General features: G+C 39.8%; 1 protein-coding gene across 11 annotated transcripts in view; it reads left to right on the top strand.

Moving 5' to 3' along the window:
* Phf3 (PHD finger protein 3) overlaps nt 1-26,574 on the top strand; it is a 72,168-nt gene that overhangs the window by 30,463 nt on the left and 15,131 nt on the right. For 8 of the 11 annotated variants that reach the window (NM_001108791.1, XM_039083827.2, XM_006244676.5 and 5 more), the window contains 4 exons: nt 1,354-3,073; nt 8,369-8,684; nt 11,686-11,869; nt 14,209-14,513. In NM_001108791.1, coding sequence (NP_001102261.1) covers nt 1,354-3,073; nt 8,369-8,684; nt 11,686-11,869; nt 14,209-14,513 — 2,525 coding nt within the window. The remainder of the gene's footprint in view (nt 1-1,353; nt 3,074-8,368; nt 8,685-11,685; nt 11,870-14,208; nt 14,514-26,574) is intronic. The other 3 variants (XM_039083830.2, XM_039083829.2, XM_039083828.2) reach the window with 1 other exon arrangement.

The raw sequence follows: 26,574 nt of genomic DNA, 5'->3' as shown, positions 1-26,574 counted from the left end.
GTGATCTCAACCTCAGGTCCTCATGATGCCAAGCGCAGTTTAGGGTCCGAGCCACTCCCCAACTGTAAAGTTGTAAAGTTGTCAAGTGAGACACAGATGTTCAGAGAGCGACCCCCCCCCCAGGGAAATAGAAAGGGTCCCAAAGTGTGGGACGACTAGGTAGTTGATGTCCCAGGGGACACTGAAGAGTGAGAGTGCTGTTAGTTACAGCAGGACCTACTGTGTCACCTGGACAAGGAGCACATTCACCAATAGTCTCATCCTCTATGGGAAGGGACAAGTTGGGGGACATATTCAAAGTAGTGTGTAGTAGGATTTTATTTTGAATGAGTTAGAGTAAATTGACGTGCACGTGCGGTTGATAGAGGAGCAGAATGGTGTGCCTTTATACTCAGTGTGACTTTAATTCCAAGTTGCTTTTGTATTTAGTGAGATTTTAAAGTTTTCTTTACTTCCAGTTCTTTTTACTGTGCATTTCCTTTTTTGGGATGATTTTTCAGACTCAGGACAAAGGGGAAAAACTTTATTTAGTAGACTCTGTTAGGAGTACTGTTAAAGAAGGGATCTTCACACTTTTTTGTATTTTCCTTATACTTTTTTTCTTTAGTTGGCAGTTTCTGTGTGTTATTCTGGTGCAGACTTTAATTTCTTGCATAGGAATAGTATAGGGACTGGAGATGTATGTAGCATATAAAATCGTAAGTATGTAAATCTCAGCATGTGAGAAACAGAGGCAGGAGGATCGATGTTAGGGTTTTGAGTCTGGCCTAGGCTACATGAGACCTGTTTCACTTCTCACAACATCCTTTAGTGTAAAGGGGGATACACTAAACTAGGAAATTTTTAGAGGTTGTATCTTGAAACAGTAGATCTTGTTTATGATACTTGGTTTTGTTTGTATGTAAGACTTTTGGTATTTGTACTTGTTTTTATATTATTAGAAATATTTGATGTTTAAAATGTGATATTTCTTTAAGACATATTAGTGGTAATGAATCTCATTTTGCTTACTTCGATTTCCATCTCTTATAGAAATGATGCCTAAAGAAAATATTTCTTAAAAATTGGATGAGCTTGAAATTTGTATTTCTGTTTTGTCTGACAGAATTCAAGACTCTAATAAATGTAAATTAACATGTTAGGCTATATATAATATATATACACACATATGTAATATATGTTATGTGTATTAATGTATGTGTGGTCATCCAGAGTAGCTCTCGGTAAATTTTTATTGATAAAATCAGGTAAGTTTCATAGGTCAGAATAAGGAAGTGATATATTTTAAACTACTGAAATAAAAACACACAGCAAATAGCTAAGTTATTTTTATTTTATTTCCCCCCATGATAGAACAAGTAAGAAGTTTGCGACAAAGCACTATTGCCAAGCGTTCAAATGCAGCACCTCTAAGCACAAAAAAGCCATCTGGGAAGACTTTCTCTACCTCTAAAGCAGGGGTGAAACCACCAGAAAGATGTCAGGGTAAAGAAGAAGTTTATGCATCACTGAAATCTGAGCACCCTAAGGAGAGCAGAAGGAATAGCCGACATGCTGAACACATGGACATGGTGCTGGAAGTCTCAGCATCTTCAGCTGATTCTCCAGTGCCATCTTGTGTCGGAATGAAGGAAGCAGCTGAGCTCCATCCCAGGCATGCGTGTAATAACCAGGGCGAAGTGAGTGCGCCATCCCCGGACTTAAGTTGTTCGCCTCCCTCAGAGGCTAGTGCTAGTGCTGGTGTGGGAGGAAAGAGAACCGAAGCTCTGATGGAGTGTAAGACTAGCAGTAGCCCATTATTTAAGGTTTCAGTTAAAGAGGATGAGCAAAGTGACCTTGTTTCCGGTGAACTGGATGACACCATTGAAGGAGTGAATGCAGTGGGAAGACTTGAGCAAGAGTCAGAGGAGATAAAGTTCTCCTGCGAAGGTGACCGGATGAGCACGGAACCTGAATCTTCTGATGTATCCAGTGACTCTGCTTGTACCGATAAAAATAAGACAGAAAAGAATGAAGGGGCGCAGTGTCATTTGGAATTGAAGAATACTGTGGATATTGTTGATAAACCTGAGAACTCTCCTCCAAGCAATCAAATGGAAATGCTGGACTATGGTGAGGACGTGGGGACTAATGATGCTCAGTTACAGAGCACAGAGTTTACTAAGTCACATTTGGAGGAGGTTGACACTTGTGCTTTTGAACCAGAAACTAGTACTTTTGAAAATACTATTTGTGATGTTCCTGACCAAAATTCAAAGCAATTAAATATTACTCAAAGTATTAAAATGGAAACATCAAATCTTCAGGATGATAGAAGTGGTTTAGGGCCCAAAAACATGAAATCCAAACACACAAAATCTGTAACTCATTCTAAACCAAGCATGACCATAGAGACACCAAGAAAAACTGTGGCAGTAAAGCCTGAAGTAGGTCACAGCAAAACTAAATCTAATGCCAAGACTATGAAGCGAAATGCTGATGAACCAGAGCCTCAGCCTGATTGTCAGAGGCCAGTCAAAGTGAGAAAGAAACAAGTTGATAAGGACTTGAAGAGTCAGAGTTGTAATTCTGGAGTTAAATCTGTGAAAGGCCAAGTCCATTCTGTATTGAAAAAAATACCCCAGGATCAAACTGCAATGCAAATTTCCAAACCTTTAACTCATTCTGTTAATGATAAACTTCCTGGTCATTCTGGTCACTCCTTAGAGAAGCCTCCTCATCCTGGACACACTGGACACTTAGTGCATTCCAATCAGAAGCAGAGTCATAAGCCTCAGCCACAGGCGGGAGCGGTGAGGGTCACTAGCCATGTGAGGGATGAGCATGAGCATCCAGGCACTGAGCACCCTAAGGAGGAGGACAAACTGAAGCCAAAAAAACTCGATAGGAATCTACAGCCTCGCCAAAGGAGAAGCAGCAGAAGTTTTTCTCTGGATGAGCCTCCACTGTTTATCCCAGACAACATAGCTACTGTAAAAAAAGAAGGGTCAGATCAGACCACCTCTGTTGAAAACAAATATATGTGGACTCCCAGCAAGCAATGTGGGTTTTGCAAAAAACCACATGGCAACAGGTGTGTGTGTGTGTGTGTGTGTGTGTGCGTGTGTGTGTGTGTGCATTTGTGCATATCTGTATGGGTGTGTACATTGGGAAACTTGTAGGATGAGGATTGAGATTTGTGTGAGAACTTTCTAATATGATAAAAAATTATTTTAATATGCAGAGACGTCCAAAAACCCCTTACCAATCTTGGATAAATGATAGAAACCTGGAACCATTGGATTTACAGCTAGATCATTGTAGAATATCTTAAAAAGCTTAGTCTGACCAATCTGATATGCATAGACATGTTTTGTCATTGTAACCAGGTAGAATTTGATGGAGTCATTGCATCTGATAAAAACCAAACCCCTTTTGCTAATCAGAATTGTTATACTGCCTCAGGACTGGGGGTTATATGTCATTTTATTTGACTGCAGAACTAGTAATAAAATGTAACGCTCTTAATGGAATGGCTATTTTTCTTTTAAGCTGTTATTTTTTTTAAATGATGCACTTGAAACACCAACCACTACAATTTCAAAACCAACATACTTGACCTTGGAACTAGGTTCAGTAGCAAAAGCAACTGTTAGATGACCTAGCTGAATTTTGTAGGTGTCATGGAGTAGACTGAAAGTATGGATTTGGTTTTGGAACATTTAGTAGTTTAAAGAATTTGTGAGTTTTGACCTTTGAAAACTGAGTCGACGTTACCACTACTTTGTGATAGGGTTATCTTGGACTCCATTTTTAGTAGCTTCATGTGCCCTTCGTTGGTGTATTTTCTTCTGCTTTCTCTTTTTGAGAAGGGACAACGATGAAGTGATAACCTGCTGCTGTAGTGGTGCTGATCAAGTCCTCATGTTGCTGTTGTGACTTATATCAGTGATTATACACTACAGAGAAGTAAACCTTGGGCAGTAAAGCTCCTTCAGATGACATAAAGGTGAAACTGCGTTTAGAGAGGCAGTCAGTAAACAGCATGGTATACATGGCTGTAATTGGGAGTAAGGGAAGTTTTGGGGTTGCTAAACTAAGTTTTATGCCATAGAGGTTTGTAAGTTTTTGTTTGTTTTGAGACAGAGACTGTAGCAGAGCTTGTTTTAAAGCTCAGTATGTAATCTTGGGGTCCTCTTGCCTCCGACTGTAGAGTGTTGAAATCTTTAACTGTTTATGTCCTATTTTAATGTCAGGAATTACTTTATGAAAAAGTATATGAAAACATGTTTAAACTTTGTAGCATGTTTGAATATAATGCTACCTTTATCCCAGTTACATACTTTTTCATGTTTGTACATTTATGATATGTTCACATATTTCAAAGGGAGCTTACTCATATCTCAGACACTTAAGAATTAATTCACATTGTTAATTGTATTTTTAATAAAAGCCAGTCCTCTGTCTTTTTCAGTATCTTTTAAAAATTCACAACACTGACATATGGTTAGAGTCATAGACTAGGAACCTCAAGAATTACTATGGCATAGAGTTCGAGCCCATGTTCACTGTGTTACTATTAGCTCTTTAATAATAACTTTTGTCCTAGTGGTATAGTGTTCTAAAATTTACCCAAGCTCTATTGTGGTGAGTCACTTCATAACTTCAGCAACTTCTTAAAGTAAAGATTACATGTTCTCTTTAATATTTCTTTAACATACTTTTTGAGACTGCTATATAAAATATGGACTTTTCCCCTTCAGTCTGGAATATAGCCTAGAATGACAGCTGTGGGGACTGCGTTGACCCTTTGTAATTGATCTGGATGATATATATTGGAAAGAATTAGCTTCTGAATTGGCTCTTTGGGCACCTTTAGTACTTTTTTCAGTCTGTGAATAAAGAAGCTAAGTCATTAGTTGGGTCTATCTGTCTGTCTATCTATATCTATCTACCTACCTACCTACCTATCTACCTACCTACCTACCTACCTATCTACCTATCTTCAGCACTACATTACTACATTGCCTTTCCATTCATTAAATGCCTAAAGCATGCTTTTTGCACAATTTGTAATTTTTCAATTTTAATTTATATGTAATAATACAGATCTATTAGGAAAATATGGAACTAATGATCAGAACTTATATACTAGTCAAATTGAAAGCTATTTGTAAATAGCACTTGTGACAACAGCATTAACATTTTACACAAATTACAGTTGGAAATACCTTTCTGTATATATATGTCCAGTTGGAGATTATGTTTTATATTATGGATCTTCATGAGGTAACGTTACGATCTCATATCCTAGAGACAATAGGTCTCTCTTTTTGATTTATTTATTTATTTCATGTATGTGAGTACACTGTAGCTGTCTCCAGACACACCAGAAGAGGGCATAAGATCCCATTACAGATGGTTGTGAGCCACCATGTGGTTGCTGAGAATTGAACTCAGGACCTCTGGAAGAGCAGGACTCTTAACCACTAAGCCATTTCTCCAATCCAGTAGGTCTTTTAATAGTGTAGTTTTTTCTTCAACTTACTTTCTTGATACAAATATATCAATATTATTCAATATACTTTTAAAATGAGACTCTTGTTTACTTTTACATAAATGTGGTTTTTGAGTGGAAATTTTCCTTGTCACTTTGTGTCATGTACCTTCGGCTTCTCTTCCCACTTTGTCTGCAAGGTGTTCCTGTCTTTAATTCATAATGCATTTTCTTAGCCCTAAGTGTGGGCTGAACAGAATTTCAAAAACAAGCAAAAAGTTTTAGCAACATTAAGTTACAGTGTTATATTCAGAAAAGAAAACTTAATTCTGAGGACATATTTCTAGAACAAATGATTCTGGTTTTTTCATTTTAAGTTTTATAGACTATTTTTCTTCAAAGGTTAGGTTGACTGTTAAGGTGATTTTCTGTTTGCATGGAATAAAATCTTACATGTCATGACAGGACATTCAGGATTGTCGCTTACATTACCTACAGAACGGTAGGCTCATATTGTAATACTATCCATGTTCATTTGTAACCTATATCTTTTAAGATCAAGTTTTCTTAGAATTAACCTATAGTTTACTCTAACAAAGTTTTCTAAGGATTTTTTTTTCTGGCTCTTACCAAAAAATTACGATAAGTTGCTTTCTGATCCTTTTCAGTCGGCCTAATTATTGTTTTTACTGTCAGTTTATAAGTGAGCATAGTAACAAAAGCCCAGGAGTATTGCTGCATTTTCCACCTAACTAATACGTGCTGATTTGCTTAACTGATTCAGCAACAGTAGACTCTCATTTTCCATAAAGTAATTTCTCCTCTTGTTACACACAGTGAAGGACAGGGCAAGCGATGGAGTACTGCTTCTTGGCCTCCCACTGCTGTGAATGCTCTGCTCTGCTCTGCTCCTAGTATACTCCTAGTCTTTAAAGCAGGCCATTCTGAGAGGACATCAGGAGGGGCCTTCCTCCGACCATCTCTACTCCCCTTCTCTTCCTTCCCCCTCCCCCTCTCATTCTGTCATTATAGATATGTTTTTAGTTGATGGTTCTTAGAAGTACCTACGTAGACATTGGTGTTAACAGTTGTAAGTAATGGACTGTATTAAAGTAGATTCCCCAGATCCCTGGCCCCAGGACGTGTGTGTTTGCCACTATTTTTTTGTTGTTTGTTTTGTAGAAAGTTTTATCTAAATACTTGTTTTTAAAACCAAACCAAAGTACTAAGATAACATCTTTAGATGACAGAGATTTGTTTTTGAAAGCATGTCAACAATTGAGTATTAAGCACTTCCAAAGTAAACTTGAAATGAGTATGATGAAATTTCTTGATAAATTTTACGACCACAGATTAGTGAGGTGGCCTTTTTACATCAAATGGAGTTTGACAATGCTTTACAGTGCTATAATCTGACATTTAAGACTGAAACCATCGCAAACTTGATTTGAAGTCAATGCAGCTCTGGTTGTAGAAGGGAAGGGACCACTCATTTTCCTTCTGAATATCAAAGCTGTTTATACTAGGCAGTGGCTTCAGGAAATAACTGTGTGTGTACTTTGTGTGGAGCAAGGAAAGAGCATTAAAGTATTAAACATGAACGAATTCTTCAAGATCCCTACCTCGTGGAACAACTGTGTCACTGAGACATCAGGAAATCATCAAAAGTTTCAAAGAGAAACTTTCTTACAAATAAATGTTACATTATTTAAATGTTCTCCTGCCTTGTGAATAAAAAGTACTTACCCTTATTTTTCAAACCAAGTACATCATAGGGAAGGTGAAGACTGATAACGTCGGCAGCAGACAGACCACTGAGGATAAAGATGGGCCAATTGTAGCTTGTTTCCTAAGGCTCAGCCGTAGTAGTTGGGCAGACGGAAATGCACACAGAATGAAGAGCTGCTGTAGAGGAGGGGTGAATTTGTACCACTTTAAAAACACCTCCTAAATGTAGCACCGATTTTGATGCTTACTCTGATACTTTGGTAATTCTGACATGAAATGAGGACCTTAGGTGTATTTAGAGTTGGGCTGTGTCACCCAGGCTATTTAAACATTGCATCTGCTAGACAAACCATTTGTTAAAGGAGTAGGGCATGCTTGGTGCCGCTATTAACAAACGAGTGCCACAGAGTACTCAGATTATAAAAGGCTAAACCTTTGAGATACCAAGAATTGCCAGACAGAAAAAGAGAAGGGGGAGTTAGATCTGAGTATCCTAGTGAGCTGATTGCATCACTGATCTTGTGTGAGTTGCCATTTTATTCCTAAGTAGTTACAAATACCTTTAGGTGAGCCACAGCTTGACTTCTGAGTCATGAGGTAATGCAATAAAGGAAGAACGCTCAGGAAACCTGAGGTAAAACCTAAATGCAAGTGCATCCATGTTAAGATGGAGTACTGTTTATTGGGCAAATGAGTTGATTTCCCAAAAACACTAGGTATTAACTGAGGAAGTCCATACCCAAAAGTAAACAAATCCTTCAGCTGAAGCAACATGACATATTGGATCAGAGTGATTCAGGTTACATACTGGCTACTAGAAGAGAGAGACTTTTCCTTATATTTACATTTTTTTTAAATGCCCCAGTTTTCTGTATGATCTCACCTCTTAAGATGGATAGACTCTGAGATCTCACACCTGACTGGGTGTTTTTATGTGCTTTGTTCTATGGTGTTTCTGTACAGTGGGATACCAGTTTTCATGACTGCCTTGTGTCCTCATTCCTACCAGAGAGTCACCTGATTTAAAACTTACCTCATCATGGAGTCCTCCTTGGGAACGATTGCATCCAGGGAAAATATGAAGAGTATCTGAACGCTAAGTATTTCACTTGATGCTAAGTTTTTAAAAGAAGTCACCTTTTCCCTTCTCTCCTCCCCTTTCAGGTTTATGGTTGGCTGTGGGAGATGTGATGACTGGTTCCATGGGGACTGTGTTGGACTAAGTCTTTCTCAAGCGCAGCAAATGGGAGAGGAAGACAAAGAGTATGTTTGCATAAGATGCTGTGCTGAAGAAGATAAAAAGACGGACATACTAGATACAGAGACTTTGGAAACCCAGGCTTCCCTCGAAGCCCACAGTGAAGATAAAAGGGTGGAGTGTGGAAAGCTGACATCGTCGTCATCGAAGCACTCGGTCACCGAGGATAAACACAGACACATGGACGACCCTGGCAGGCACAAGGTCAAAATTGTAAAACGGGTAAGCTTTCAAGAGCTTTGCATGGAGCTAAATGAGATTCAGAGGGTTCTATTACAGTGTATGTTCTTACACTTTAGCATAAGAGTGAGTTGAATAAGGCGGGGGGGGATTTTGTTTAAAAGTGGGGACCTGTGCATGTGCATGTTTTTGTGTGCTGTCGCTGTGTAGTACGTTTATATTTGAATCTTTGCTGTACAATGTTTATGTGGGTGTGTGACCGAAGTATAAATTATGCTTACTAAGTACTTTTTCTAGTCTATATGTCTACAAAATGTTTAACAACTTTGCATTTTGTTTTCAAGAATTATAAAGAATAATTGTAGCCTTTGATCTCATTTACTTGGAAGTCACTTCTCCCACTTTTCCTGTTGAACTGTGGACTTATAATAGTTTGTTTTCCTGATCTGGCATTTTATTCATATATATGCATACATATATATATATATATATATACACATACACACATACACATATGCATATGTACATATACATATATATACACACATACATATGTATATGTACATATGTATATATACACATATATATGTTAGGTTTTATATTTATATATAACCTAACATTATTTTATGTGCTTAGTGTGAGGGTATCAGATCCCTTGAAGCTAGAGTTACAGTTGTGAGTTGTCATGTGGGTGCTGGGAATTGAAATGGGTCCTTTGAAAGAGCAGACAGTGCTCTTAACCATTGAGCCATCTCTCTAATCCCCCTGATCTGACATTTTAAACCACCTTCTAAAAGTATTTTCTAGACAAATTGAAAATATTTTGTATTTAAAAAAAGGATAATAAGAAACATGCATTATTCTGTCCAGTTCAGTTTTCTTTCAATAGCAGTGATTTATCTCATCCTTGATTCGTAGTAGAACCCTGTGTCAGTAAGTGTACAAGAATAAGTAAGCAGTGTCTAAAAAGCAGAGAAAACACTGATTTACAGGGTGCAGGCAGTATGGAAGGAAGCCTTTGGTCCAGCCATCTGAGCTGGTAAACCTCACACAGCTGGGAAGGAAACAGCAGCTGGAGCTCCTGTTCTAAAGGGAGGTGAGGGAGCACAGCTCTGTTAGAGCGGGCTTCAGCTTGCATCTCCTAACCCCCTCCACACCCCCCAGCATAGCCAGGCTTCCTGCTTTGGCAGGGACAGTGAGCCAGGGAAGAGCCTGGGCGTCTTCTGGTGACCTCTCCATTCTCTCCATCGTCAGGTCCTTCACATACTCTGTGACTAGTCTTGGCTGAGCTCCATTTTGACAAACCTTTGTGACATTCAGCATTTGTGTCTGACAAGGTGATTGGAGATTTTCTTGGCTAACATCAAGTTAATTGATGATATTGCTGAGTGCTAGATTACCATTTTGTAGTATGTTCCCTGAGAGCTAATGTCTTCCATTACTCTTGGCCATTACATTTTTATATAGTTTCTTGTCTATTTGGACATATTTTGTCTTTTGGCTGAACTGTGTCTTTCTTACCTAAAAGCAGTTATAAAATGTTACCATTATTAATGTTTTCCGAAATCCTAGACGCTGTTCTATTTATATATAGATTTATGCAGTATTCCATCTTTGCTTGGTATTCTTTTTGAATACCCCCACTCCTTTTGTTTTTGTTTTTAATTTTTTGAGACAGGGCTGTCCTCGAACTCACTCTGTAGACCAGGCTGACCTTAAACTCACAGAGATCCACCTGCCTCTGCTTCCCAAGTGCTGGGATTAAAGGCGTACAGCACCACACCTGGCTGATTGATGGTGAGCTCTTGTATCTTTGGATCGATCTGGTAGTAATTTATGCTGTCCGCATTTCACATATGGCTTTCTATTTGTTGCATTTCTGTGTGGTAGGAACGATATTACCAGACCGGAACAGTAAAATGTGTTCCTGGGGATGTAGAGATAGAGCTTCAGTTAAGAGCACTGGGTGGGTTTTCAGAGGACCCAGGTGAAAGTCCTAGTGTTCACAGCATCGCTTACAGTTCTCAGTAACTCCAGGTCTAGGGCTCTGACAGTCAATTCAGGCCTTCAGGTACCAGGCGCGTGTGTGTGTGTGTGTGTGTGCGTGTGTGTGTGTGTGTGTGTGTGAGTGTGTGTGTGTGTGTGTTTTGTGTGTGTGTGTGTGTGTGTTGCACTAATATGCATGCATAGAAAAAAAATAAGTCTTAAAACACACCCCCAACCACATTTCTACTCTTCAAATCTACTTAAAAAAGGAAAAACTACCTGAAAAAATGAGAGCATTCTTACATTAAAGAAAATAATGTTTCCACGTTTATCTTGATCTTGGTGTGCATGTGGTTATTCTCTCTGTGTTTTGAGATTAGTGTGATGTGATTAATTTCTGTCTGAGAAGTAGCAGGTACGTTGATGTACCCACGGGAGTTGGATGCCTGTAGACATCCTGGGAACAGGGCTGCTGTTCCCTGTGCTGAAGTCAGTGAGCCTGGTTTGTCCCTTAGGAGTAGATAGGCCAGTGCAGGTGCTCAGTGGTCCACAGCCCCTTCCTCCGTCAGCTACCGTCAGCTAAGGCTCTCCAGCCTCATCTCTGTCTTGTCCTCTGCCTGCCCAAAGATAGTGAGTATTCTCTACAACATGGATGCTAGCAATAGAACCTTGTGTTTTTAATGATATAATGTGTGTGTACCTATATTAGATTTATTATTTATGTATATGAGTAAGTACACTGTCACTCTCTTGAGACACATCAGAAGAGGGCACCAGATCCCATTACAGATGGTTGTGAGCCACCATGTAGTTGCTGGGAACTGAACTCAGGACCCTTAGAAGAGCAGTCAGTGCTCTTAACCACTGAGCCAGCTCTCCAGCCTCCCATCCCCCCCTTTTTATATCTTTCAAAAGTTTTAAATGTTTGGATTGAAAATGTTTAGTCTCTTACAGGTTATAATGTTAATTAGGTTTAATTTTTTTCACTTGCATATTGTTGAGGTTTGTCTTATATAGAAATAGTTTTTATTTTAATGAAACTAATCCTATTTTTCAGGACTCTGGTGAGGGAAAAACTTCCTCTGATAGTAGAGATAATGAAATTAAAAAATGGCAGCTAGCCCCTCTTCGCAAGTTGGGCCAACCACTTTTACCTCGAAGGTCATCAGAAGAAAAAAGCGAAAAAATAGCAAAAGACTCTGCAGCTCTCACCTGCGCAGGAGAGAAAGCAGCGAGATCAGGTAGGAAGAGTATGTGTACTTAGTTTATTCACAGAAGGTTGGTATATCTTGGAAATTTTTTGAAATAATTTTAATGACAGTTAAAATATGTTATTGACCATGTTTGTAATATATAAAAATTGCTGTAAACATAGGGAATGCTAGAGAAGTAGTGAGTGAAGACGGAAGGCCTTTCCCCTGTCTTCCTGCCTCTTCCTGCAGGCAAGCGAGGGAATGCTGCCACAGAGCTGCAGGTCGGGGAGCCAGGGAGACTGGTGTAGATGGAGGGAGGGAGCAGAACATGGAAGGACAGACAAGGTCAGGAGCAGCGCAGTGAATGAAGGCTTTCAGGCAGACACAGGTGTGGTATTTCAGGAGGAAAAGAATCAGTGTGGAGTAAATGGAAGCGAATGGACAGTGGGCAGCATGGTGTAAGCAAGCCAGTAGTCCAGCATTAGAGGGCAGGTTCAAGGACATCACGGAGGATGACGTACTGTGCTCTGAGTAATGTGGAATCTTTGGAGTTTGTGGAAGGGAGTAATAGATGAAGGGAGTGAGCTCATTAGGAGTGCACAGCAGTGTCCTGTAAAGGAAATGATAGTAGCTTGTCCGTAGGTACAGGGGTAGTGAACGTGTTCAAATGAAGATGCCTTTTACAGTAGAGTTAACAGCGAGGTAATGTAGTAGTTACGGGCACATGACCTATCTTTTTTCCGTTTAGATGCCTCTTGTACTGTTCGCTTGCCTTACTCCTCTGGCTTCAAATCTGAAGCTCTTTTGAGTATCACCTATCCAAAAAATATTTCAAATAGGGCTGTTCAGTCAGTAGTAGAGAATATTGGGTGCAGAAGAGAAGGAAACCCATGTAAGAAAGGGTGACATCATGATAGAAGGATTAGTTGAACTCAGTTTTCTTAATAAAATGTGAAATAGAAGAAATCATCTAGAAGAAGAGAGACAGATGTTTCAAATACACCATCAGAGTTCCTGGGAAGATAGGATAGTAGGTTAGGGCCCAGAATCAACCTACCTGCTTGTATAACAGAGAGAGTAAGTGCTAAGTATACATGGGAGGGGTAATAGCATCCTATCTAGTTTGATTTTTATTAGCAATGAGGTTATGAGGAGAGTAAAAATGATAGATTTAAGGATTGTTAGAACAGGATGTGTGTGCAAGTCTACACCACAGTAGGACATGAGTTTAGTGTTTAGGATGGCTTCTGTGGACAAGCGTCTGCCTGCTGATGTAGAGTTTAAACGCTGGCTTCACAGAAGCTAAGAATAGATGGGCGAGTACATTAGCTACTGGTTACCAAGGGTTGGAGAGAGTTGGGTAGGGAAATCTCATAAAATGAGACAAGTTACAAGCCAGAAACTCTGGTATACTATTACACAGCAAAGTGACTCCAAATAATAACATATGTTTTAAAAAATTTAGAAGTTTTTTTTAAAAAAATTAGGAGTTTAAATATGTTCACCATTTTTAGAAGTTATAAATGATGAGATGAATTTACGCTGATTTATGTATTACATGGGGTTCATCTGTATCCCAGTGTACACCACTAATCAGGACAGCTTTATATGTCATTCATTTTTGAAGATTTACGTTTACTATTTCTAATGATGTATATGTGTGCATGTGTGATGTGTATGTGTGGGTGTGTATAAATAAGCACAGGTGTCTCTGGAAGGCAGAGGTGTGCTCATTAGGAGTGCACAGATTCCGAGGCAGCTAGAGTTACAGTGATCATGAGTTCAAGGATCACAGGTTCCTTGAACTGGACTCTTGGCCTCTAGAACAGCAGGACATGCTGTTAACCTGTGAACCATCCTTCAGTCTACCTAGAATGATTGTTTTGAATGCCAGTAAATAGGAAAAAAATATTATTGAGCTGAGAAGGTTCTAGAATAAATACGCTGATGTTAAAGTAATAGGTTGACATTGGGATTTTGAAAATGCATGAAAATTGGTAATGTCAGAAAGAAAAAGTAACGGAGTGGGTTAGCATTCATCTAATGTCACACACAAGACATAAGCTCAGTCAGTTCTGTAACTCATCAGTAAGGTCATTAAATTATAAGTTTACGTAATAAGATTGAGTCAGACTTCCTAAGTAGCTTTAAAAGTAGAAAATACACGAAGAATAAGTGAGTGCATACTCTCTATGGCTTTAGAACCTCTCTCTCTCTCTCCATCACAGGAAACGTTAGGCGTCACGTCAGCACCAGCCCTGTTGAAATAATGAATGCTGGGCTCTGGCCTTGTTTCTAAATGGTGCTTAGTCTGTGTGGGCTTAGACTTCCACCATGTACTACAGAGAAAGTGTCTTTTAATGAGTTTGCATACTTTTTAACGTTAGGTACTCATGAGAAGCAAGAGACAAAGAAGAAGAAAGTTGAAAAGGGTGGACCTAATGTGCACCCTCCTGCCGCTGCTGCCATCAAGCCTTCTGCAGATCAGATCAGACAGAGTGTCCGGCACTCCCTTAAGGATATTCTTATGAAAAGACTTACGGACTCAAACTTGAAGATCCCAGAGGAAAAGTCAGCAAAGGTTGCCACAAAAATTGAAAAGGAACTTTTCTCTTTTTTTCGGGACACAGATGCCAAGTATAAGAATAAATACAGAAGTTTGATGTTCAATCTAAAAGATCCTAAGAACAATGTAAGTAACTTACTTGTCTGAGGTTGAACTTACTTACTTTTGTGTGCACGAGTGTGTGTGGCATGCACATAACTGTGGCTCTTCTGTCAGAGGACAGCTTTGCGAAGTCATCTTTCCAGTGTGTGCAGAGTTGCACTCAGGTCAGCGGGCTTGGCAGTAATGCTGGCCATGTCCTGAACTGGGATCTAGGACTTTAATCAAATAGCCCCCCCTAATAGGCATATAATTGGAGTGAGAGGATCAGTTTGCCTCTTGGTTTAGACTCACAAATATGTCCTGCATATGTCCGTAGTCTGAGTGCCTTCGAGAGCAGCTGTGACCACGATCCAGTACCTTTGTAGATGTAACGCTGTGAGGATGTGGAGTTCACATAGCCTTCCTTGTGTGGTTGGTTCGCTTGTGGTGCTAGGGATTAAACTCAGGGCCCCGTGTCACAAAGTGTGCTCTCCACAGCTGAGCTGCTTCTTGCTAAGAGCGTCAGTTCTCACTGGCAGGGAAGGGGGTGACTAAGTTTCTGATCATCCTACCTCCATCTGGTGAGTGTGGGGAGAACAGGCCAGAGCCACATGCGTGCTGAGCAAGCACTTTACCAGCCGAGCTGTGTGCGCAGCCCACGAACATTACATTTTAGTAGCTCTGTGCTGCTGCCTTAGGAATCCTGTACATGAGGGAGTACTTCTGGGAGTCCATTGACCACGTGTCTGGATTTATGTGCACTTTCTTTTCTTCACTCACTATCTCTTGCATAAATGAATACGCTTAACGAATACAAAAATGTGCCCTTCTGTATTCTTCAAAATCTCTGTTAAGCCTAAGCATTTTTATTTAAACCCGAGAGTAGAACTATGTTCACTCAAAAAGTCATGTTTCAGTGTAGACTAAAAGCAAAGATCCATGCCTGCGGCATATGCTTCACATCAGAGCTATCTTTGCAATGTGCAACAGAAAGATCACCTAAGCTGTGAATCCCCAGACAGCCTGTGCAGCACAGTGAGACTTCGTTCTTTCCCCAGAAAAGTACTTTAAAATACCAAATTAAATAGAACTCTTTTGTTGTTGTTGTTATTGCTTTTAACACTGGAGGCAGTTTAATCAATGAAGGAATCAAGAAAAGGTTACTTACAAAAAAAGGCTTAATGAAATTTCAGCACAGAATTAATAATCACAATAGCATTTTACTCTAGAGTATCTAACGGAGCTTAACAATGAGATGAATCCTTCTGATGGTCCACATCTCTGTGTACCAATCTCTGACTTGAAGCAACTCATTTCCATAGTTATTTTCTACAGAATTGTCAGTGGAGTATATATTCCCTGTCTACAGCAGTAATTCTCCTGAGAATTGGTATGTTCTTCTGGTGGCCACACTGCAAGTTCTTCTCTGTAGCTGAGCAGACTTCAGTGGTTCTAATGCTGCTGTTGGTCGATGTGTGTAGAACTCAGGCAAGCTCCAAAGTTAGTGACTTGGCAGGAGACTAGCATGACTGAGAGGCTCCACCCAGCAGCTGACTCAGACACATACCCATAGCCAAACAGTGGATGGAGTTTCAGGACTCTTTTTTTTTTTTTTTTTTTCTGGGTAGCTGCTTCTTTTTTTTTTAATTGGATACTTATTACATTTCAAATGTTATCCCCTTTCTTGGTTTCCCATCCACAAACCCCCTATCCTATCCCCCTCCCACCTGTTTCTCTGAGGTTGTTCCTCCACCTACCCACTTTCCCACCTCCCCGCCTGACATTTCCCTACATTGGGGCATTGAGTCTTGGCAGGAACAAGGGCTTCTCCCCTCATTGATGCTCAACGTGGCCGTCCTCTGCTACATATGTAGCTGGAGCCAACGGCTTGTCCATGTGTACTCTCTGGATAATGGTTTAGCCCCTGGGAGCTCTGGGTGTCATTGGGATCTCAGCTCGTTCAATCTTTTCTCTAACTCCTCTATTGAGGACGCCGTTTTCAGTTGAATGATTGACTGTGAGCATCCACCTCTGTACTTGTCATGCTCAGACAGAGCCTCTCAGGAGACAGCTATATCAGGCTCCTGTCAGCATGCACTTCTTGGCATCAACAATATTGTTTGGGTTTGGTGGATATATATATCCATGCCACATGTGGGGCAGTCTCTGAATGGCTGTTCTTTCAGTCTCTGCTCCAAACGTTGCCTCCATATCCCCTCCTATGAATATTTTTGTTCCCCCTTTAGTGAAGCATCCCCACTTCGGTCATCCTTGAGTTTCATGTGGTCTGTGGATTGCATCTTCAGGAATTCAAGCTTTTGGGCTAATATGCATTTATTAGTGAGTGCATACCATGTGTGTTTTTCTGTGACTGGGTTACCTCACGCAGAAGGTTTAATCCATTTGCCTATGAATTTCATAAAGTCATTGTTTTTGATAGCTGAGTAATATTCCATTGTGTAGATGTATCACATTTTCTGTATCCATTCCTCTGTTGAAGGGCATCTGGGTTCTTTCCAGCTTCTGGCTATTATAAATAAGGCTGCAATGAACATAGTGGAGCACGTGTCTTTTTTATATGTTGGGGCATCTTTTGGGTACATGCCCAGGAGAGGTATAGCTGGATCCTCAGGTAGTTCAATGTCCAATTTTCTGAAGAACCTCCAGACTGATTTCCAGAATGGTTGTACCAGTCTGCAATCCCACCAACAATGGAGGAGTGTTCCTCTTTCTCCACATCCTCGCCAGCATTTGCTGTCACCTGAGTTTTTGATCTTAGCCATTCTTACTGGTGTGAGGTGAAATCTCAGGGTTGTTTTGATTTGCATTTCCCTTATGACTAAGGATGTTGAACATTTCTTTAGGTGTTTCTCAGCCATTCAACATTCCTCAGCTGTGAATTGTTTGTTTAGCTCTGAACCCCATTTTTTAATAGGGTTATTTGTCTCCCTGAGGTCTAACTTCTTGAGTTCTTTCTATATTTTGGATATAAGGCCTCTATCTGTTGTAGGATTGGTAAAGATCTTTTCCCAATCTGTTGGTTGCTGTTTTGTCCTAACCACAGAGTCCTTTGCCTTACAGAAGCTTTGCAGTTTTATGAGATCCCATTTGTCGATTCTTGATCTTAGAGCATAAGCCATTGGTGTTTTGTTCAGGAAATTTTTTCCAGTGCCCATGTGTTCGAGATGCTGCCCTAGTTTTTCTTCTATTAGTTTGAGTGTGTCTGGTTTGATGTGGAGGTCCTTGATCCACTTGGACTTAAGCTTTGTACAGGGTGATCAGCATGGATCGATCTGCATTCTTCTACATGTTGCCCTCCAGTTGAACCAGCACCATTTGCTGAAAATGCTATCTTTTTTCCATTGGATGGTTTTGGCTCCTTTGTCAAAAATCAAGTGACCATAGGAGTGTGGGTTCAATTCTGGGTCTTCAATTCTATTCCATTGGTCTATCTGTCTGTCTCTGTACCAATAACATGCAGTTTTTATCACTATTGCTCTGTAATACTGCTTGAGTTCAGGGATAGTGATTCCCCCTGAAGTCCTCTTTAGCTTTAGCTATCCTGGGTTTTTTGTTATTCCAGATGAATTTGCAAATTGTTCTGTCTAACTCTTTGAAGAATTGGATTGGTATTTTGATGGGGATTGCATTGAATCTGTAGATCGCTTTTGGTAAAATGGCCATTTTTACTATATTAATCCTGCCAATCCATGAGCATGGGAGATCTTTCCATCTTCTGAGGTCTTCTTCAATTTCCTTCTTCATTGTCATGAAGTTCTTATTGTACAGATCTTTTACTTGCTTTGTTAAAGTCACACCGAGGTACTTTATATTATTTGGGACTATTATGAAGGGTGTCCTTTCCCTAATTTCTTTCTCGGCTTGTTTCTCTTTTGTATAGGGGAAGGCAACTGATTTATTTGAGTTAATTTTATACCCAGCCACTTTGCTGAAGTTGTTTATCAGCTTTAGTAGTTCTCTGGTGGAACTTTTGGGCTAGAACTTCAAGAACTATATTGAATAAGTAGGGAGAGAGTGGGCAGCCTTGTCTAGTCCCTGATTTTAGTGGGATTGCTTCAAGTTTCTCTCCATTTAATTTAATGTTAGCAACTGGTTTGCTGTATATGGCTTTTACTATGTTCAGGTATGGGCCTTGAATTCCTATTTTTTCCAGGACTTTTATCATGAAGGGGTGTTGAATTTTGTCAAATGCTTTCTCAGCGTCTAATGAAATGATCATGTGGTTTTATTCTTTCAGTTTGTTTATATAATGGATCACGTTGATGGTTTTCCGTATATTAAACCATCCCTGCATGCCTGGGATGAAGCCTACTTGGTCATGGTGGATGATTGTTTTGATGTGCTCTTGGATTCGGTTTGCCAGAATTTTGTTGAGTATTTTTACGTCGATATTCATAAGGGAAATTGGTCTGAAGTTCTCTTTCTTTGTTGTGTCTTTGTGTGGTTTAGGTATAAGAGTAATTGTGGCTTCGTAGAAGGTATTCGGTAGTGATCTATCTGTTTCAATTTTGTGGAACAGTTTGGATAATATTGGTATGAGGACTTCTATGAAGGTTTGATAGAATTCTGCACTAAACCCGTCTGGACCTCGCTCTTTTTTGTTGGGAGACCTTTAATGACTGCTTCTATTTCCTTAGGAGTTATGGGGTTGTTTAACTGGTTTATCTGTTCCTGATTTAACTTCGGTACCTGGTATCTGTCTAGGAAATTGTCCATTTCCTGAAGATTTTCAAGTTTTGTTGAATATAGGTTTTTATAGTAAGATCTGATGATTTTTTGAATTTCCTCTGAATCTGTTGTTATGTCTCCCTTTTCATTTCTGATTTTGTTAATTTGGACGCACTCTCTGTGTCCTCTCGTTAGTCTGGCTAAGGGTTTATCTATCTTGTTGATTTTCTCAAAGAACCAACTTTTGGTTCTGTTGATTCTTTCTATGGTCCTTTTTGTTTCTACTTGGTTGATTTCAGCTCTGAGTTTGATTATTTCCTGCCTTCTACTCCTCCTGGGTGTATTTGCTTCTTTTTGTTCTAGAGCTTTTAGGTATGCTGTCAAGCTGCTGACATATGCTCTTTCCTGTTTCTTTCTGCAGGCACTCAGCGCTATGAGTTTTCCTCTTAGCACAGCTTTCATTGTGTCCCATAAGTTTGGGTATGTTGTACCTTCATTTTCATTAAATTCTAAAAAGTTTTTAATTTCTTTCTTTATTTCTTCCTTGACCAGGTTATCATTGAGTAGAGCATTGTTCAATTTCCAAGTATATGTGGGCATTCTTCCTTGATTGTTATTGAAGACCAGTTTTAGGCCGTGGTGGTCCGATAGCACGCATGGGATTATTTCTATCTTTCTGTACCTGTTGAGGCCCGTTTTTTGACCAATTATATGGTCAATTTTGGAGAAAGTACCATGAGGAGCTGAGAAGAAGGTATATCCTTTTGCTTTAGGATAGAATGTTCTATAAATATCCGTTAAGTCCATTTGGCTCATGACTTCTCTTAGTCTGTCTACATCTCTGTTTAATTTCTGTTTCCATGATCTGTCCATTGATGAGAGTGGGGTGTTGAAATCTCCCACTATTATTGTGTGAGGTGCAATGTGTGTTTTGAGCTTTAGTAAGGTTTCTTTTACATATGTAGGTGCCTTTGTATTTGGGGCATAGATATTTAGGATTGAGAGTTCATCTTGGTGGAATTTTCCTTTGATGAATATGAAGTGTCCTTCCTTACCTTTTTTGATGACATTTAGTTGAAAATTGATTTTATTTGATATTAGAATGGCTACTCCAGCTTGCTTCTTCTGACCATTTGCTTGGAAAATTGTTTTCCAGCCTTTCACTCTGAGGTAATGTCTGTCCTTGTCTCTGAGGTGTGTTTCCTGTAGGCAGCAGAATGCAGGGTCCTCGTTGCATATCCAGTTTGTTAATCTATGTCTTTTTATTGGGGAGTTGAGGCCATTGATGTTGAGAGATATTAAGGAATAGTGATTATTGCTTCCCGTTATATTCATATTTGGATGTGAGGTTATGTTTATGTGCTTTTCTTCTCTTTGTTTTGTTGCCAAGACGATTAGTTTCTTGCTTCTTCTAGGGTATAGCTTGCCTCCTTATGTTGGGCTTTACCATTTATTATCCTTTGTAGTGCTGGATTTGTAGAAAGATATTGTGTAAATTTGGTTTTGTCATGGAATATCTTGGTTTCTCCATCTATGTTAATTGAGAGTTTTGCAGGATACAGTAACCTGGGCTGGCATTTGTGTTCTCTTAGGGTCTGTATGACATGAGTCCAGGATCTTCTGGCCTTCATAGTTTCTGGCGAAAAGTCTGGTGTGATTCTGATAGGTCTGCCTGTATATGTTACTTGACCTTTTTCCCTTACTGCTTTTAATATTCTTTCTTTATTTTGTGCGTTTGGTGTTTTGACTATTATGTGACGGGAGGTGTTTCTTTTCTGGTCCAATCTATTTGGGGTTCTGTAGGCTTCTTGTATGCCTATGGGTATCTCTTTTTTTAGGTTAGGGATGTTTTCTTCTATGATTTTGTGGAAGATATTTACTGGTCCTTTGAGTTGGTAGTCTTCACTCTCTTCTATACCTATTATCCTTAGGTTTGATCTTCTCATTGAGTCCTGGATTTCCTGAATGTTTTGGACCAGTAGCTTTTTCTGCTTTACATTATCTTTGACAGTTGAGTCAATGATTTCTATGGAATCTTCTGCTCCTGAGATTCTCTCTTCCATCTCTTGTATTCTGTTGGTGAAGCTTGTATCTACAGCTCCTTGTCTCTTCTTTTGGTTTTCTATATCCAGGGTTGTTTCCATGTGTTCTTTCTTGATTGCTTCTATTTCCAGTTTTAATTCCTTCAACTGTTTGATTGTGTTTTCCTGGAATTCTTTCAGGGATTTTTGCGATTCTTTCAGGGATTTTTGCGATTCCTCTCTGTAGGCTTCTACTTGTTTATTAATGTTTTCCTGTGTTTCCCTAAGGGAGTTCTTCACGTCTTTCTTGAAGTCCTCCAGCATCATGATCAAATATGATTTTGAAACTAGATCTTGCTTTTCTGGTGTGTTTGGATATTCCATGTTTGTTTTGGTGGGAGAATTGGGCTCCGATGGTGCCATGTAGTCTTGGTTTCTGTTGCTTGGGTTCCTGCGCTTGCCTCTCGCCATCAGATTATCTCTAGTGTTACTTTGTTCTGCTATTTCTGACAGTGGCTAGACTGTCCTATAAGCCTGTGTGTCAGGAGTGCTGTAGACCTGTTTTCTTGTTTTCTTTCAGCCAGTTATGGGGACAGAGTGTTCTGCTTTCGGGCGTGTAGTTTTTCCTCTCTACAGGTCTTCAGCTGTTCCTGTGGGCCTGTGTCTTGAGTTTACCAGGCAGCTAGCTTTCTTGCAGCAGAAAAGTTGGTCTTACCTGTGGTCCCGAAGCTCAAGTTCACTCGTGGGGTGCTGCCCATGGGCTCTCTGCAGCGGCAGCAACCAGGAAGATATGCGCCGCCCCTTCCGGGAGCTTCAGTGCACCAGGGTTCCAGATGGCCTTTGGTGTTTTCCTCTGGCGTCCGAGATGTGTGTGCAGAGAGCAGTCTCTTCTGGTTTCCCAGGGTTGTCTGCCTCTCTGAAGGTTTAGCTCTCCCTCCCACGGGATTTGGGTGCAGAGAACTGTTTATCCGGTCTGTTTTTTTCAGGTTCCGGCGGTGTCTCAGGCGCAGGGGTCCTGCCGCTCCTGGGCCCTCCCCCACGGGAGCCCAGAGGCCTTATACAGTTTCCTCTTGGGCCAGGGATGTGGGCAGGGGTGGGCAGTGTTGGTGGTCTCTTCCGCTCTGCAGCCTCAGGAGTGCCCACCTGACCAGGCGGTGAGGTCTCTTTCCCATGGGGTCTGGGAGCAGAGAGCTGCTGCGGGCTGGGATCCGCGGGTGTGGGACTTCCGGTAAACACAGGATGTGCCCGTTCCCAGAGGAATTCTGCCTCTGTGTTTCCCGATTTCACCAGGCAGCTTTCTTGCAGCAGACAAGTTGGTCTTACCTGTGGTCCCGAGGCTCAAGTTTGCTCGCGGGGTGCTGCCCACGGGCTCTCTGCGGCGGCAGCAACCAGGAAGCCTTAATTTCTTTATTCATTGACCAAGTCATCATTGAGTAGAACGTTGTTCAGCTTCCATGCATGTGTGGATTTTCTGTCGTTTTTGTTGTTATTGAAGATCATCCTTAGTTCATGGTGATCTGATAGGATGCATGGGATTATTTCAACCTTCTTGTATCTTTTTTTTTTTTTTTTTTTTTTTTTTGGTTCTTTTTTTTTTGGAGCTGGGGACCGAACCCAGGGCCTTGTGCTTCATAGGCAAGCGCTCTATCACTGAGCTAAATCCCCAATCCCTTGTATCTTTTAAGACCTGTTTTGTGACTGATTATATCGTCAATTTTGGAGAAGGTTCCTCGAGGTGCTGAGAAGAAGATATATTCTTTTGTTTCAGGATCAAATGTTGTATAAATATCTGTTAAGTTCATTTTGTTCATAATTTATGCTAGTTTCTCTTTCCTCTCCATGATCTGTCCATTGATGAGAGTGGGGTGTTGAAATCTTCTCCTATTATTGTGTGAGGTGCAATGTGTGCTTTGAGCTTTAGTAAGGTTTCTTTTATGAATGTAGGTGCCTTTCTATTTGGAGCATAGATATTTAGAATTGAGAGGTCATCTTGGTGTATTTTTCCTTTCATGAATATGAAGTGTCCTTCCGTATCTTTTTTGTTGACGTTTGGTTGAACATCAATTTTATTCGATCTTAGAATGGCTGCTCCAGCTTGTTTCTTGGGACCATTTGCTTGGAAAGTTGTTTTTCAGCCTTTTACTCTCTATTTGTGTCTGTCTTTGTCTCTGAGGTGTGTTTCCTGTATGCAACAAACTGCTTTGTCCTTGTTACACATCCTGTCTGTTAGTCTGTGTCTTTTTATTGGGGAACTAAATCTATTGATGTTAACAGATATTAAGGAATAGCGATTGTTGCTTCCTGTTATTTTTGTTGTTAGAGGTGGAATTATGTTTGTGTGTCTCTCTTCTTTTGGTGTTGTTGCAAGGAGTTTACTTTCTTGCTTCTTCTAGGGTGTAGTTTCCATCTTGTGTTGTAGTTTTCCATCTATTATCACTTTTAGGGCTTGATTTGTAGAAAGATACTGTGTAAATTTGGTTTTGTCATGGAATATCTTGGTTTCTTCCTCTATGTTAATTGAGAGTTTTGCTGGATACAGTAACCTGGGCTGGCATTTGTCTTCTCTTAGGGTCTTTATGACATCTGCCCAGGATCTTCTGGCTTTCATAGTCTCTGGTGAGAAGTCTGGTGTAATTCTGATAGGTCTACCTTTGTATTTTACTTGACCTTTTTCTCTTACTGCTCTTAAAAGTTTCTCTTTGTTTTGTGCATTTGGTGTTTTGCCTGATATGTGAGAGGAGGAATTTCTTTTCTTATGCCATCTATTTGGAGTTTTGTAGACTTGTTGTATGTCTATGGGCATCTCTTTCTTTAGGTCAGGGAAGTTTTCTTCTATAATTTTGTTGAAGGTATTTACTGGCCCTTTAAGTTGAGAGTCTTCAGTCTTTTCTATGCCTATTATCCTTAGGTTTGATCTTCTCATTGTGTCCTGGATTTACTGGATGTTTTGTGCTAGGAGCTGTGTGCATTTTTACATTATCTTTGATGATTGTGTCGATGTTTTCTATGGTATCTTCTGCCCCTGAGATTCTCTCTTCAATCTCTTGTATTTTGTTTGTGATGCTTGCATCTATGACTCCTTATATTTTCCCTATGTTTTCTGTCTTCGGGGTTGTCTCCCTTTGTGCTTTCTTTATTGTTTCTATTTCCATTTTTAAATCCTGGACAGTTTGTTCGGTTGTGTCTTTCTATAATTCTTTAAGGGATTTTTGTGTTTCCTCTTTAAGAGCTTCTACTTGTTTACTTGTGTTGTCCTGTATTTATTTAAGGGAGTTGTTTATGCCCTTCTTAAAGTCCTCCATCATCATCATCATAAAATTTGATTTTATATCTAAATCTTGCTTTTCCAATATGTTTGGATATCCAGTATTTGCTTTTTTGGGAGGGCTGGGCTCTGATGATGCCAAGTAGTCTTGATTTCTGTTGCTTAGGTTCCTGCTTTTGCCTCTCACCATTGGGTTGTCTCTGCTGTTAGCTTGTCTCGCTGTGTCTGACAATGGCTAGACCCTCCTGTTGGCCTGTGTGTCAGTACACCTATAGACCTGTTTTCTTTCAGCCAGATCTAGGAACAGAGAGCTCTGCTCTCAAGTGTGTAGGCGTTCCTGTTTACTGGCTTTCAGTTCTCAGCACAGGCAGAATCCTGCCCCTGACTGCTCCCAAGTCCCTGTGCCCAGGGGGCACAGATGGTACTAGGTGATTTCCTCTTGTGTCAGGATTTTAGGTAGAAAGTAGTAGTCTCCTCTGAGTTCTCAGGATTGTCTGCACGTCGGTCCAGCTCTCTCCTCCACAGGATTTGGTGCAGCAGCCATGTAACTTGTTCAGTTCAGTTCCGGGCGCAGGCCAGAACTTTACTTTAAAAAATATTTTAGCTGTGGATTAAAACTTTTTGCTCTCTTAATTTTATCTTGGGAATTCTTGTTTGAGGCTTAGCAAAAATCCAAAAGATGTGTATTTTTATGTGTGTGTTTGTATATGTTTTTACACCTAGAAAGTTCTATACTGCATACACTAAGCAAAAATTATGAAGTGAACACTTTGAAAGTTCCAAATATAAATAAGGTTATTTTGTGTGTTATATTTACATAGGTGCATTGAGAAATTTTGTTGAAGTTAACTCTGGATTATAGAATTAAATCTCTCTGTGTAAAAGTTTTCACATCAGTGATGTAAATTTGCAGATTAATATTTACTATAATATGATCATTTCTCAAAGCTTATGCATTTCAACAGCAGACCAACAATACTGGAGGGAAATTACATGTGTACCAGAGAGGTATAGGCTTGTTTTTCTAGTTGTCACTCCCTGTGTAATATGTGTCACAAGAATGTACACAGTTGTAAAATGCTAAGTACATAGATAGTTTAAGCCATAGTCACATGACCATGTTGATACAGTAAGACAAAGCTGTCATTAGGAGATGTTGCATTGTGCACACATAGAGTATTTGCATAGACAAAAGCAGCTAATCCACCTTCTCTGTCACTAAGTAATGAATTTTAAATGTGTGTAGTTGTTTGCATGCACTGGAATTTTATATTATACGCAGCTGTGTAATAGGTTATATGCTAATAGTACATAGTTCTTATTGGCAGTTTTTAAACATTGAAGATTTAGAATTTGGGCAGAGTTAATGGAAACAATTCCCCTAATAGGGGAAGTGTAATTGATTGAATTATTTTCAAATGTACTAACAGCTGTTGAAGAAAAATCTACATTGTATAGTCTGTCATGGACCAAGGACTTCTTACACTATATAATCTAGAAATGTTGGTCAGTAATCAAAAGAAGATTGCTATTCCTTGCAGTCAGTTCTTTGCTGTGGTCTCCACTCAAGTCTGCCAGGATTCAAATGTAAACATCTTTAAAAAACAGAGAAACAGAAACACCACTACATGGACTAAAAGCTCTTTCATTCAGTGCCTTCCTATAAGTGGTTTGGTTATTATAATTTGTCCTGGGGCAGATTAAAACAATTTTTGGACACGTGTAGTGGTTTTATTGCACTTGCTTTTTCATGTTGTTTTTTACATGGATTTTCTCTTTTAGGGAATGGGTGGGTGGGTGGGCAAAAGGTTAAAAGAACGTCACTTTGTAACTGTCCTTAAATTCCATCCTCCTGCCTCATCCTCAAGATTGAGTGCTGGGATTACAGGTATGACCACCTCACTGGCATCAAATTGAGTTCTATGTAGGATGTGTTTTATGTTTTACTCTTTCAGAATATAAAGCTGTTCTGCTGTGTGTACTAGATTACTACAAATTACTACATATTCATAAATCAGGTTTCACAGTAGCTTCAAAGTCAAAGTTTATTTATTGGAAGTTCACATATTACAGCTTTCTTCTGTTTCTAAATGTTTGTGTCTCATTTTCTTCTCATTTTAAAATCCCATAG

This window comes from Rattus norvegicus, chromosome 9 (assembly GCF_036323735.1).
Source record: "Rattus norvegicus strain BN/NHsdMcwi chromosome 9, GRCr8, whole genome shotgun sequence".
Taxonomy (NCBI): Eukaryota; Metazoa; Chordata; class Mammalia; order Rodentia; family Muridae; genus Rattus; species Rattus norvegicus.
The sequence above is the reverse complement of the archived record's forward strand: the minus strand, read 5'-3'. Positions and strand labels throughout refer to the sequence as shown.